The following is a 13,600-nucleotide window of genomic DNA, read 5'->3' as shown; positions in this document are numbered from 1 at the left end:
TTGCGACATTCATCCAAATTATTGGACAACAATTGTTATCTTGTGAGGATGCTGTGTAGTTGTAACTGTTAAGAGATCAAAAGGTCTTTGCTCCCTTGCTTCCTCGACTTCGGGGCCTTTGGGGAGCAAACTGGAGGAAATGGGAAGGCGTGCAAAAACATCAGCGTCTTATGGACCTCCTCACTGACAACATATCAGTTTCAAAGACAGCACAGGAAGATGTCAAGTCTCACGAGAAATGGAAAGCTGAAAAAACTAATAAAAAGAATGAAGCTCCAGCGGCTTAAAACAGTAAAATAAAAATCTAACAAAAGAATGGAAACAAGACTGTAATAGAGCTTTAGTAGGTATTCAAATGCACAATTAAAATATATGCAGATAACCCAAAATTGCGTCCATCATCTCATGCATCTTATTCGGACTCATCAGAAAGCAAACAAGCACGTTATTGTGTTGGTTGTGATGTTGTGGGGACGATTGTCAACTGGAACTGCTGCAAGGACAGGTGCAACATCCATCTTGTCCTTTCACATGAAATGTAAACATGCGCTTGTCCACATGCTTTATATTTTTGTAAATATTTAATCTAGGGCCTGACCGACATGGATTTAAACAAAAACAAAATTAAAAAAAAGTTTATTTTAAGCGTAATTGGCCTCAATTATGATATTTGGCAGAACAAAATTCTGATAACTGATTAATTGAACAATTATTTAAAAATGAATAAAACACTTTCTTTTTGGTTCACTTACAACGTTGAGGATATTAATTACAGACAGACTATTTGACTGTTTTCCAACATTTTTCCCATCGTATCGGTAATTGTTCAACTTTAAAACAGAGAGCAAAATCGATCGTTTTGTTGACAATTTTGAATGAATGAAATAACCCTATAAAAGCAGAACCATGAAATATATGAGAGAAAATTCGGATTCTTTGTAAATAGAGTATTGATCGGTCCTTTTCAACAAAATCCACTTCCACATATGACTTTTGATTTGTGTCATATTTGATACATCCGGTTACAATGCTTTGAAGTCGTACATTTATAACTTTAAAAAATATATAATAATAAACAGACGTATCAAACATGAGTATTTCCCAAAATCAGAAAGAACATTTCCCACTATTAATAAGTATAGATGTCTCTTGTCTCAATTGGGGCGATCTTGCAAGGTCGCTGGAAAAGCCATCACCTGGGTGAGACTGCCCTCTAATGGATTATCTGTGAAATGCTTGTGTCAGATCATATACGTCAGGGTTTTAAAGGGGAAAAAATATACTAATTCAACAGAGGGCTCAAAATGTCTTGCATTTAATATGATACATTTGGCTTTATAGGGTTAACTTTGCCTTATGTTATGTTATGTGTTTTAAAAAAAAAAAAAAATCATCAAAAATTGAGGGGGGAAAAAATCAACCAATTTTTGCTGACTTTAAAAGAGCTAAAATAGGCCAATTAAATTGGGGGAGTGAAAAGATTTGTCCAGTCATATACACACACTTCTATTGTCTTAACAATAACCAAGGTCAGGAACCCCGTCATAATTGGCTACAGCCGTGATGCATACAGAACCTCAGTTGGACATTTAACTCATTCACTGCCATTGACGGCTGTAGACGTAAAAAATTCATTTCAACTATTTCTACTAGTTTAACATTTAACATTGTTAACAAGAGTATGAAAACCTAGAATTGTTTTTTAGAAATACAGATGTAAAATGTGTGATTAATCGTGAGTAAACTATTGAAGTCATGCGATTAATTAATCGTAATTAATCGCATGACTTCAATAGTTAAAAAATAGTTAAAAAATATATAGGTTTCCATACTCTTATTAACAAAAGTAGAAAAAATGTAAAATTAATAGAAATAGTTCAAATGAATTTTTGCGTTTATAGCGGTCAAAGGCAGTGAATGAGTTAAAAATCCATTCTGCATTCAATACAAAATAATATTGGAGAGTCTCTGAGGCTATCAAGTTACATTGAAATCATACAGCAATTCTAGGTCTGTTCTCCTAAAGAGTGCCTGGTGTGATCACAGCAGCTCACCATTATCCCTACTTCACATAAAGAGATACCCTTTTAGAAATAAACACTACCTGCATGATGCAGCAGAAAGTTTTGCGCTGAAGTCCGTGTAATGCTGACATGAAGTAATAGCAATTCATCTGACAATGGATCTTAAAAAAAAGCGGAAGGATAACACAAAATGGAATAGGTACTATCCTTTTATTTTGGGGGGATCAAATGAACTTAAAATGAACCATGTTGCAATGTCATCAAGTTGCACCAGCAGTTTTTTTTTTTAATTCATCATTATGGCAAGAAGGGTTGTCGACACAGAAATAAATACTCACGCAAAAATACTGCCTTGTTGTGCTGTGTTTTTTTTTTATCGACCTTGTTAAATTTGAGCTAAACATCCTGCAGTCACAACTCACAAGACTGGTTGGGCTACGATTAGCCTCACTATGCCCCTGCTGTGTGTGTGTGTCTTGTTTTTCTTACACAGTGGGGCCCACCCATCCATGTGGGGCCATTTTGCTGAGCCCCACAAGTTTAGACCTCATTTTGAGGGTCAAGACTTGGTTTTAGAGTTAAGGTTTGAATTGTGTTATTGTTGAGATTAGGGTAAGAAATAGGGGTAGGCAATAATTTTTGATGGTTGGGGTTATGGGGATGGGCTGGGAAATGCATTATGTCAATGAGATGGCCCCACAAAGACAGTAAAACAAACTTGTGTGTGTGCGTGTGTGTGTGTGTGTGTGTGCGCGTGTGTGTGTGTGTGTGTGTGTGTGTGTGCGTGTGTTTTGAGGAGAAACAGGACAGGCTGGCAGAGGGTTCGAAGCTTCAGCAGTGACACACTACTTAACGCTATTAGACTGCACGTCTGCCAGGTTGACAACATGCACTGTCTGTGTGGAGCACCTGCAATATATAGCCTACATACACACGCACTCACACCCATTCTTTAAATACACATAGCCTACGTATACTGCACCTGCACAGGCTATAAATATACATGTATTTGCATATACATTAGGGGTGCAACTAAAAATTCATCTAAAAGTAGATTAATCTGTTGATTATTTTTTGATGAATCGATAAATGTGATTTATGTTTTATTTCATTCCCTCTATTAAAATGAAAGGGCATTTTCAAATTGACAGTTGAGAAAATGCACTAATATAAATTAATCATGATTAATTGACTGGTTGGTCTATTAGTTTCCCAAAGTAAAAGCAGATATTTGCAAATGTCTTACTTGATTAAACATACACGTCGTCAGATTTTATGGAGGGCTATTAGACATCAGTGAATATTTATTATTGAGAGGCTGAAATCAGGACAGTTTTAAGTAAATAAGTCCTCATTATAATTAACTCATTTACTGCCATGAATTCTTAAAAAAAAAAAAGATTAAGAATTAGGGGCGACGGGTGATTAATATTTTTAATTGTAATTAATCGCATGAAATCACTAGTTAACTTAATCACAAATTCTATAGCTGTTCCAAATGTACAATAAAAAAAGCTACGTTTTCATACTCTTGTTAACAAAAGTGGAAAACAATGTTAAACTAGAAAAATTCCCGCGGAAATTTTGAATGGGACTGCTGACTCTTGCAAGGTGGAAACACGCATGTACTGTATGTAGTACTTGTAGACATAGTAGTAGTAGTAGTATAGTAGTAGCACTTAGATACCTAATCAATTGGCCAAAATGGCCGCCGCCCTGGGCGAGCAGAGTGGCGAGAATCCTGGGCGTACCTAATCAATTGGCCAAAATGGCCGCCGCCCTGAGCGAGCAAAGTGGCGAGAATCCTTGGCGTACCTAATCATTTGGCCAAGATGGCTGCCGCCCCGGGTGGGCGGAGGGGAGAGAATCCTTGGCGACGCTAATTAATTGGCCAAAATGGCCGCCGCCCTGGGCGAGCGGAGTGGCGAGAATCCTGGGCGTACCTAATCAATTGGCCAAAATGGCCGCCGCCCTGAGCGAGCGAAGTGGCGAGAATCCTTGGCGTAGCTAATGAATTGGCCAAGATGGCCGTCGCCCTGGGCGAGCGGAGTGGCGAGAATCCTGGGAATACCTAATCAATTGGCCAAGATGGCCGCCGACCCGGGTGGTCGAGGGGGAGAGAGTCCTTGGCGTACCTAAAAAAAAAGCTGCTTGATCTGATTTGATCACTTTCGTTTTCCCATTCATTCCCAATGGGGACTTAATTTGGGAATAGCGTTGCCATGGTAACTCGGAATTCTTAGAAAAATAATAGCGCAGCGAGTCAGATGGAGCCACATCGTTTGATCCTCATTTGTCCCGGTGTGATCTACGGTACTGAATTTTTGCGGAAAAATCTTGGAAGATGAAATAATAATAGTAATACTATTGTAAGTGTAATTTACTTTATTATTATTATTATTGTGAGCTTTCTTTCTCTGTAAAAGCTTGCCTGTATTTGAGAGTTCTGAATTAAAAATTTAAAAAACTAAGAAACAATGCCACGTGGAAATTACTTAACCCACGGAAACCCATGTATAATTGTACCAAAACCAACAAGCACACACTCATGCGCCTCTTTTTCTAATCAGTTAATCACTTGCATAATTTAAAATGAAAAAAATAATAATATAGTGATTAATCTGCGTTAATACATGATTCATGCGATAATGTTTTGTGATGAATTAAGTAGTTAACGCTTTAACTTTGACAGCACTACTTTTAACTGTATTGATTTCACTTTATAGATGCTATCGTACGTGAAAGCGTTACCTGCTGAGCCCACTTGAATTAAGTTGCTAACCAAAATCATTGACGCATGAATTTGGTCTTTCCGACTGATGAAGGGAGGAGACTTATGAAATGTTGTAAATATGTTTCCTGAACACTGTTAAAGACACTGCTACTATTCGACTTTCTTTGCTGATTGGCTGCTATACAATAAAGCATGTGGCGGCCATTTTGTCTAAGTCATAAACGTCCAAATATGGGCCCTTGCCATGTAAAAAAATAAAAACTACACTGCTTTTGCGTGATACCCGACACAAATACATAAACAGTCCCAGCAACCACTGTCACGTCAGGATGAAACCATGGGAGCATCTGAAGTGGAAGAGGAAGTCAGAGCTGACTAACGCTAACCAATCAGAAGCTAGAATACTTTGGGTAAATGGCCGGCAACAGCAGATTTTACTATTCTATTTGGCTACGTATGCAATAAATGACTAAATGTTCTTATGTGTACTACATAGTTCGGGAATATTCCCGTTAATTTAATTCGGGATTTTTTCCCTCGGTGTGTCGGCCTTTTTATCGCCTGCAGTAGCCAACACTTCAAAGTGTGACTGCTTATTTTGATGTGGTTGGTCTCTGCTAGCGCAATAACCATCTCCTTATTTGGAAGCCCGACAGAAAAGCATTGGCGCTGCAATATTTCTTTCCTGCCCAGGTTTCTGTTTCTCCCCCCTCATAAATGTGCCGCGTTCTTGCAGATTCCACGCTTCACGTTGCAAACCTGCTAGTTTTCCCCCACACTATTCTGCTACTTTAGAATGTCACTATTTGACTGCTTTTACTCACATTATTGCATTTGGGCATAGCCATAATACCATCGTGTTTGCCTGACCTTTGCCATCCAGCACAATCCTGTTAGACATTTCGTCGCTTCCTGCTGCTTTGCTGTGGAGTGTGTTGACATTATTAACATTTTTAATTCTTTATTTCATATTTTAACCATGTTGAAATGTTTTATAGATGTGTAGAGCAGGTGAAATATATAATAATGTTGAACTCAATATAACTCGACCTTAAACCTATCTGGTACCTTGTTTTGTCTAAAATTTCTTCTCAGTGTCCTGCGTGAGAACATATTCTGTTTGTGAGAGAACACACACACACACAGTTCCCATTACTACCATCAGGAGCTGTCAAGTTAAATCTGTTGACTGAGATTTTGTATTGGGAAAAAAGTACGAACTGGTACACTGAAGAATATGTTGTGTCTAAAAAGATGAAGACAGGTGCAAACTGTGTACTGAGATTCTGTTTTCTTCTCTGTTTTTCTTCTGTTATGTAACATTGTGAGAACCAATCTGTTTTTCTTATTCATGGGAGGAGAAAAAGGCGTTTTTCTACAGACTGGGGTGTATAAAGAGCTCTCTCTCTCAAGGGAGGGGGCACACGCACTCTTTGGATTGACACAATTATTACGTGATATTCAATATGTGTGACCAGAGATCTCTTTGATAAATCATTCTTGCAAGGAGCCTTTCTCGCAAAGAAGTCTAATCTCCAATTTTTTGGACACGCAACTGATGACAAATTATATCATCATTTAACAAGTGCCAATAATGGCACTTTCTTTTTCATACATTAATGAATAATTCCATCGGTTACAGCGACTGTATCATATTGTGCTTGTTATTCAATATTTGGTTAAAAACGTTTTCCCTTTTTGAATAGCTGCTTGTGATATGGGATGAGCGAAGTCGCCGCCCTCAGGCTTCAACGTTTTGCGCAGACCGGCATGTGTGGGCTATCGGCTATACAGTCATATGTTCAGGCCAGTATTTATTTATTTTTTTGGTAACGTTCGGCGGGCGTGTTGGCATTCAGCGCGCATCACTACAGAAATGCCTCGGTGCTGTTTGCAGGGCATCAAACAGTGGCACAATCAACACCGGTTCCCTTGTGTGTTGATTGCAAATGACACACAACCTACACGTGTTTCTTTTTCGTCCAAATGCAATTTTAATGTGTCCGTTTTGTTTTCCTGGTAAATATATCGTTCAGCGTGATATTTTTGTTTATTATTAGATCATGGTTTTCCCTGGCCATGAGATTTGTCCAGCTGGTGTTGCCGTATGTTCCACGTGACGATGATACTCCGTTCCAGCCCACTTTGGCGTCGACACGCACGCTTACGCGCTTTGCTGTATGATCCTTCTTGATTTTGGACTGAATGGACTTAAACATCGACACTGTGCGTGCGGCGCTACTTTAGAGAAGTCTAAAATAATTACTACATTTCGTGTCTGCTTACATTCGTATCAGACAGTGCTCGTCGACATCTCTCGGCCCTGTTTAGCTTAGCTTAGCTTGCTAGCCACTACAAAAAAAGGAGACGCGTTTTGTTAGCGACTAATTGGCTCAGCAGACGCCAAGTGTGAGCAAAGAGTGTCGCCGATATCGTTAATATGTGTGCTGCAACGAACGTGACGTGCGAAAAAGAGCTTTGTGGAGCACAGAAGGAGAACGAGCGACAACGTCAGCTGCTGGACGCTGTGCGCAAGCAGCCTCGTGTTGTGTTGAACAGAGCAGGTTTGTCGCTTGCTTAATCAATAGTTTTCAACAATATGTATTTATTTATTTTGAGAGGAATCTTCATCCGACCACTGTGTTACCTTGCGTTTACAGTTTGTGTCTGTCGCTTTGGTACATTACTCAGATCTTAATTCAATTTCTCAGAACTGCTTTTTCCATTTTCACATCGCTGTGTTACTTGCACACAGCACTAAGAAATGGCAATTTATGTATTTTATTTTATTAATTTATTATTTTTTTTAAACACAAGCTGAGGCAAATCTGTTGTTTCTACACACATACATACACATCTATACACGTATACACACGAACGTTTTCCCGGCTTTGTTATTATTGCGCTCACGTGGCCCATGTGATAATCTTAAATATAAAATACATAACCCCACAATAAAGTGAATTTACAAAACCTTGTGTCCCGCAGACGTCTGTGAAATATATCTTCGTTCTGAGCGGCAGGAGTCAGACTTCCCTGGTGTGAGAGAGGAGGACAACCTGGAGCCTCTCCAGGTTAAAGAAGAGGAGCAGCCACACCCTCCCAACATAAATAAAGAGGAGCAGCTGCCGCTATACATTAAAGAGGAGGAGGAGGAGTTCACAGAGTTGCCCAGGACTGATGTCCATTTGAAGACTAAAGATGAATGTCTATATGAAAACAACAAAGGGGCGGAGCCTTCAAGCAGCAACTCAAGACAACTGATAACAACAGAAGATGATGAGGACCACCGTGGAGGATCACAAGCAGACAGCCGGTTAGCTCTAATGTCAGATGCTGAAGACGCGCCACACTCTTCTCACACTGAAGACGAGCAGTCTGACGGTGACGTGACATGTAACACTGGCAGCAAACGTTGGGAATGTTCTCTATGTAAAAAATCTTTTGGCAGCAACTTTCCTTTGAGAAAACATATGATTAGCCACACTGGTGAAAAACCTTTTCCCTGCTCAGTTTGTGGCCGACGTTTCTCTTACAAAACAAGCTTAAAATTGCACACAAGAACCCACACTGGAGAGAAAACTTTTGCTTGCTCGGTTTGTGGTCAATGTTTTACTGGAAGAAGCAACTTAAAAATACACACAAGAACCCACACTGGAGAGAAGCCTTTTGCTTGCTCAGTTTGTGGTCAAAAGTTCGCTAGTAAGGGAAACTTAAGCCAACACGCAAGAACCCACACTGGAGAGAAGCCTTTTGCTTGCTCAGTTTGTGGTCAAAAGTTTGCTAATAAGGGAAACTTAAGCAAACACGCAATAACCCACACTGGAGAGAAGCCTTTTGCTTGCTCGGTTTGTGGTCAATGTTTTACTCAAATGAAAACTTTAAAAAATCACACAAGAACACACACTGGAGAGAAGCCTTTTGCCTGCTCGGTTTGTGGTCAATGTTTTAATCACAAAGATACTTTAAAAATGCACACAAGAACCCACACTGGAGAGAAGCCTTTTGCTTGCTCAGTTTGTGGTCAAAAGTTTGCTCGTAAGGGAATCTTAAGCCAACACACAAGAACCCACACTGGAGAGAAGCCTTTTGCTTGCTCAGTTTGTGGTCAAAAGTTTGCTAATAAGGGAAACTTAAGCAAACACACAAGAACCCACACTGGAGAGAAGCCTTTTGCTTGCTCCGTTTGTGGTCAATGTTTTACTCAAAAAATAACTTTAAAAAATCACACAAGAACACACACTGGAGAGAAGCCTTTTGCTTGCTCGGTTTGTGGTCAATGTTTTACTCAAAAACCACACTTAAAAAATCACACAAGAACCCACACTGGAGAGAAGCCTTTTGCCTGCTCGGTTTGTGGTCAATGTTTTACTCTAAGAATAACTTTAAAAAATCACACAAGAACCCACACTGGAGAGAAGCCTTTTGCCTGCTCGGTTTGTGGTCAATGTTTTACTCAAAGAAAATCTTTAAAAAATCACACAAGAACCCACACTGGAGAGAAGCCTTTTGCTTGCTCGGTTTGTGGTTAAAAGTTTGCTCGTAAGGGAAACTTAAGCCAACACACAAGGACACACACTGGAGAGAAGCCTTTTGCTTGCTCTGTTTGTGGTCAATGCTTTTCTCAAAAACCACACTTAAAAATTCACACAAGAACCCACACTGGAGAGAAGCCTTTTGCCTGCTCAGTTTGTGGTAAAAAGTTTGCCTGCAAGGACAGCTTAAGCCGACACACAAGAACCCACACTGGAGAGAAGCCTTTTGCCTGCTCCGTTTGTAGTCAAATATATTCAAGTAATGCCAACGCTAAGAGGCACAGGTGTGCTGGTGAGAATAGCCGTGATTAATGAGGCCTGATATGAACTCATTTATGGATTGACTTTTAAAATGGTGCAGAAATGCTGTCTACCGCTGAATGAACGAAGGATCTGTGTACTTGTATTTGTCTTGACTTAACCCTGTTATATGCGTATATTTCTTCTTCATGTGCCAGGTCTGCTACAGACATCAGTGATCATGGCCCTCCATGCCTCTCTGTCATGCGTTTTCCTAATATTAATATAATGCTTCTATCTATTAACATGGATCTAATGTGACAGTTTTGTCACATCTGGCATTGTCGGAATAAATTTGGACAAACTCTAGTCTCGTCAGTTTCAAGTTATTTATTTATTTATTTATTTATTTATTTTTACTTTTTAATAATCATAGCTTTTTCTTGCCTTTGTGAAAGTGTACTAGCAATTTTGTGCACAAAGAAAAGAACAGTGCACCTACTGTGCAGCATTGCAGAGACCTGCGGTTTTGTTCTGGTAGGGTGCCTTGAATCCACATTGCACAATGAAATCTGAAGCCTATTATCAAAGCGTTCTGGTCCAATAAAATCAAAATCTAAAACATCACACTATTATGACGAGTCCTGATCTCAGTTCGGTTGCGCATCTGTCAAAAGAGCTGAAACGGGAAATCTAGAGATGCAACCTTTGGTCCAGGCCACTTTTTTTTTTGTAAATGATTCTGTTGGACCCACCAAAAAAGCAATGCCTGATTTCCATTATTCTTTTGTCAGTTACTTCATAGAAGACGTTTATCTATCTAATTAGGATCAACTTTATCAGCTGTGTTATCGATTTGACTCATAGCTTCAGACCAAACACGTGCAAAAAAAAGAAAAAGAAAAAAAAGAAGCAGAAAATAAAAATGACTACTAATTACTACTGAGGTTACTCTCGGCAGGGTACTTCCTGGCATGGTTCACCGCTGCCCGAAATCTTTTTAAACAAAAGAGGGACTTAAATCAGCTCTTTGCGTTTGCTTGGCCTCACTTTGTTCGTTAGTTCGCATCTAGACCTGTTGCACTAAACAAGGGGGCAGGAGGAGGGAGGAGGAGGAATGGGAGGGGAAGATTACAGCTGCTTCTGATCTCTTGCTGGTATCCATTTAGTCCTCTTAAAAAAAAAAAAGAATAAATAAATTGCGACATTCATCCAAATTATTGGACAACAATTGTTATCTTGTGAGGATGCTGTGTAGTTGTAACTGTTAAGAGATCAAAAGGTCTTTGCTCCCTTGCTTCCTCGACTTCGGGGCCTTTGGGGAGCAAACTGGAGGAAATGGAAAGGCGTGCAAAAACATCAGCGTCTTATGGACCTCCTCACTGACAACATATCAGTTTCAAAGACAGCACAGGAAGATGTCAAGTCTCACGAGAAATGGAAAGCTGAAAAAACTAATAAAAAGAATGAAGCTCCAGCGGCTTAAAACAGTAAAATAAAAATCTAACAAAAGAATGGAAACAAGACTGTAATAGAGCTTTAGTAGGTATTCAAATGCACAATTAAAATATATGCAGATAACCCAAAATTGCGTCCATCATCTCATGCATCTTATTCGGACTCATCAGAAAGCAAACAAGCACGTTATTGTGTTGGTTGTGATGTTGTGGGGACGATTGTCAACTGGAACTGCTGCAAGGACAGGTGCAACATCCATCTTGTCCTTTCACATGAAATGTAAACATGCGCTTGTCCACATGCTTTATATTTTTGTAAATATTTAATCTAGGGCCTGACCGACATGGATTTAAACAAAAACAAAATTAAAAAAAAGTTTATTTTAAGCGTAATTGGCCTCAATTATGATATTTGGCAGAGCAAAATTCTGATAACTGATTAATTGAACAATTATTTAAAAATGAATAAAACACTTTCTTTTTGGTTAACTTACAACGTTGAGGATATTAATTACAGACAGACTATTTGACTGTTTTCCAACATTTTTCCCATCGTATCGGTAATTGTTCAACTTTAAAACAGAGAGCAAAATCGATCGTTTTGTTGACAATTTTGAATGAATGAAATAACCCTATAAAAGCAGAACCATGAAATATATGAGAGAAAATTCGGATTCTTTGTAAATAGAGTATTGATCGGTCCTTTTCAACAAAATCCACTTCCACATATGACTTTTGATTTGTGTCATATTTGATACATCCGGTTACAATGCTTTGAAGTCGTACATTTATAACTTTTAAAAATATATAATAACGTATCAAACATGAGTATTTCCCAAAATCAGAAAGAACATTTCCCACTATTAATAAGTATAGATGTCTCTTGTCTCAATTGGGGCGATCTTGCAAGGTCGCTGGAAAAGCCATCACCTGGGTGAGACTGCCCTCTAATGGATTATCTGTGAAATGCTTGTGTCAGATTATATACATCAGGGTTTTAAAGGGGAAAAAATATACTAATTCAATAGAGGGCTCAAAATGTCTTGCATTTAATATGATACATTTGGCTTTATAGGGTTAACTTTGCCTTATGTTATGTTATGTGTTTTTAAAAAAATAAAATCAGCAAAAATTGAGGGGGGAAAAAAATCAATCAATTTTTGCTGACTTTAAAAGAGCTAAAATAGGCCAATTAAATTGGGGGAGTGAAAAGATTTGTCCAGTCATATACACACACTTCTATTGTCTTTGTCATGTTGATTTCTAGTCATGTTTAGTTCCTGTCACGTTTAGCTTCTGTTTTCCTTGTGAGTTCCCCTTGTCTTGTCATTTCCTGTTTTAGTTTGAAAATTGACTCCTCTCGTTTCTGGTCACTTGCCCTTCCTCGTGTGGTGTGTGTGTCAACTCTGATTCCTGATTGTTTCCACCTGTTTCCCCATTACCCTCATGTGTCATCCAATCAGTGCCCTCAGCCACTTGTGTCTGGTCCAGGTGTGTCTTGTTGTGTCATTAGTGTTGGTGTATTTAGTCTTCTGTCTTCCCTCTGTCTGTGTCGGTTCATTGTTGTTGTAAGTCTTTCTCCACGTCACACTGACAAAAAAGGTCAGCGTGACGTGGAGAACCTTGTCAGGAACCTTGTCATGCTGTTAGTTTTGCTTAAGTTGTTTTGCCATGTTTAGATTCATGTTCCGTTAGTTCAAGTTATTTTGTACTTTGAAGATAGCTTTTTTGATTAGAAATTAAAACCTTTTTTTTGGACTACACCTCTGCCTCCTTGCTCTGCCTTCCCGCATCTGGGTCCTAAAGCCCCCCTACTTGACCTTCTTAACAATAACCAAGGTCAGGAACCCCGTCATAATTGGCTACAGCTGTGATGCATACAGAACCTCAGTGGGACATTTAACTCATTCACTGCCATTGACGGCTATAGACGTAAAAAATTCATTTCAACTATTTCTATTAGTTTAACATTTTGTTAACAAGAGTATGAAAACCTAGAATTGTTTTTTTAGAAATACAGATATAAAATGTGTGATTAATCGTGAGTTAACTATTGAAGTCATGCGATTAATTACGATTAAAAAACTTAATTGCCTGACGCCCCTAATTTTTAATAATCTTTAAATCGCGTCAGGCGATAATTTTTTAAAATTGTAAATAATCGCATGACTTCAATAGTTAACTCACGATTAAGCACACATTTTATATCTGTTCTAAATGTACAATAAAAAAATATAGGTTTCCATACTCTCATTAACAAAAGTAGAAAAAATGTTAAACTAATGGAAATAGTTCAAATGAATATTTGCGTCTATAGTGAAGGAATATTTTGATTACTATATTAAGTGTAATCTTTGCGTGTCCAAAATAATTGTATTCAGGATCTGATGAAGAAGTTTTCTTGCAAGAATTTATTTAGAGGCCTCTAAAGACATAGTCAGGACACCACATCAGAATGCAACGTGATGACCCCAAGTGTGTGACAATTTACAGAACATCGACTCATTTATACTCAAAAGATAAAAAGGTTCCTCTTCCCCTCCTAAGTTGATTAAAGGACAGACATGTCGACTCCTAGTGACCAAATGTGTGATGTTATTAGTAAAGACA

At 38.6% G+C, this 13,600-nt stretch overlaps 1 protein-coding gene across 1 annotated transcript; it reads left to right on the top strand.

The window, feature by feature from the left end:
• Nucleotides 1-6,331: 6,331 nt before the first annotated feature.
• Nucleotides 6,332-9,902, top strand: LOC144058889 (uncharacterized). Its single transcript, XM_077577519.1, has 2 exons — nt 6,332-7,322; nt 7,747-9,902. Exons 1-2 carry the CDS (start codon nt 7,199-7,201, stop codon nt 9,288-9,290), a joined length of 1,668 nt encoding a protein of 555 aa, XP_077433645.1. The 5' UTR covers nt 6,332-7,198; the 3' UTR covers nt 9,291-9,902.
• The last annotated feature ends 3,698 nt before the right edge of the window (nt 9,903-13,600 follow it).

Source organism: Vanacampus margaritifer, chromosome 1 (assembly GCF_051991255.1).
Source record: "Vanacampus margaritifer isolate UIUO_Vmar chromosome 1, RoL_Vmar_1.0, whole genome shotgun sequence".
NCBI classification, from domain to species: domain Eukaryota; kingdom Metazoa; phylum Chordata; class Actinopteri; order Syngnathiformes; family Syngnathidae; genus Vanacampus; species Vanacampus margaritifer.
This window is presented reverse-complemented; position numbering and strand designations above follow the sequence as displayed.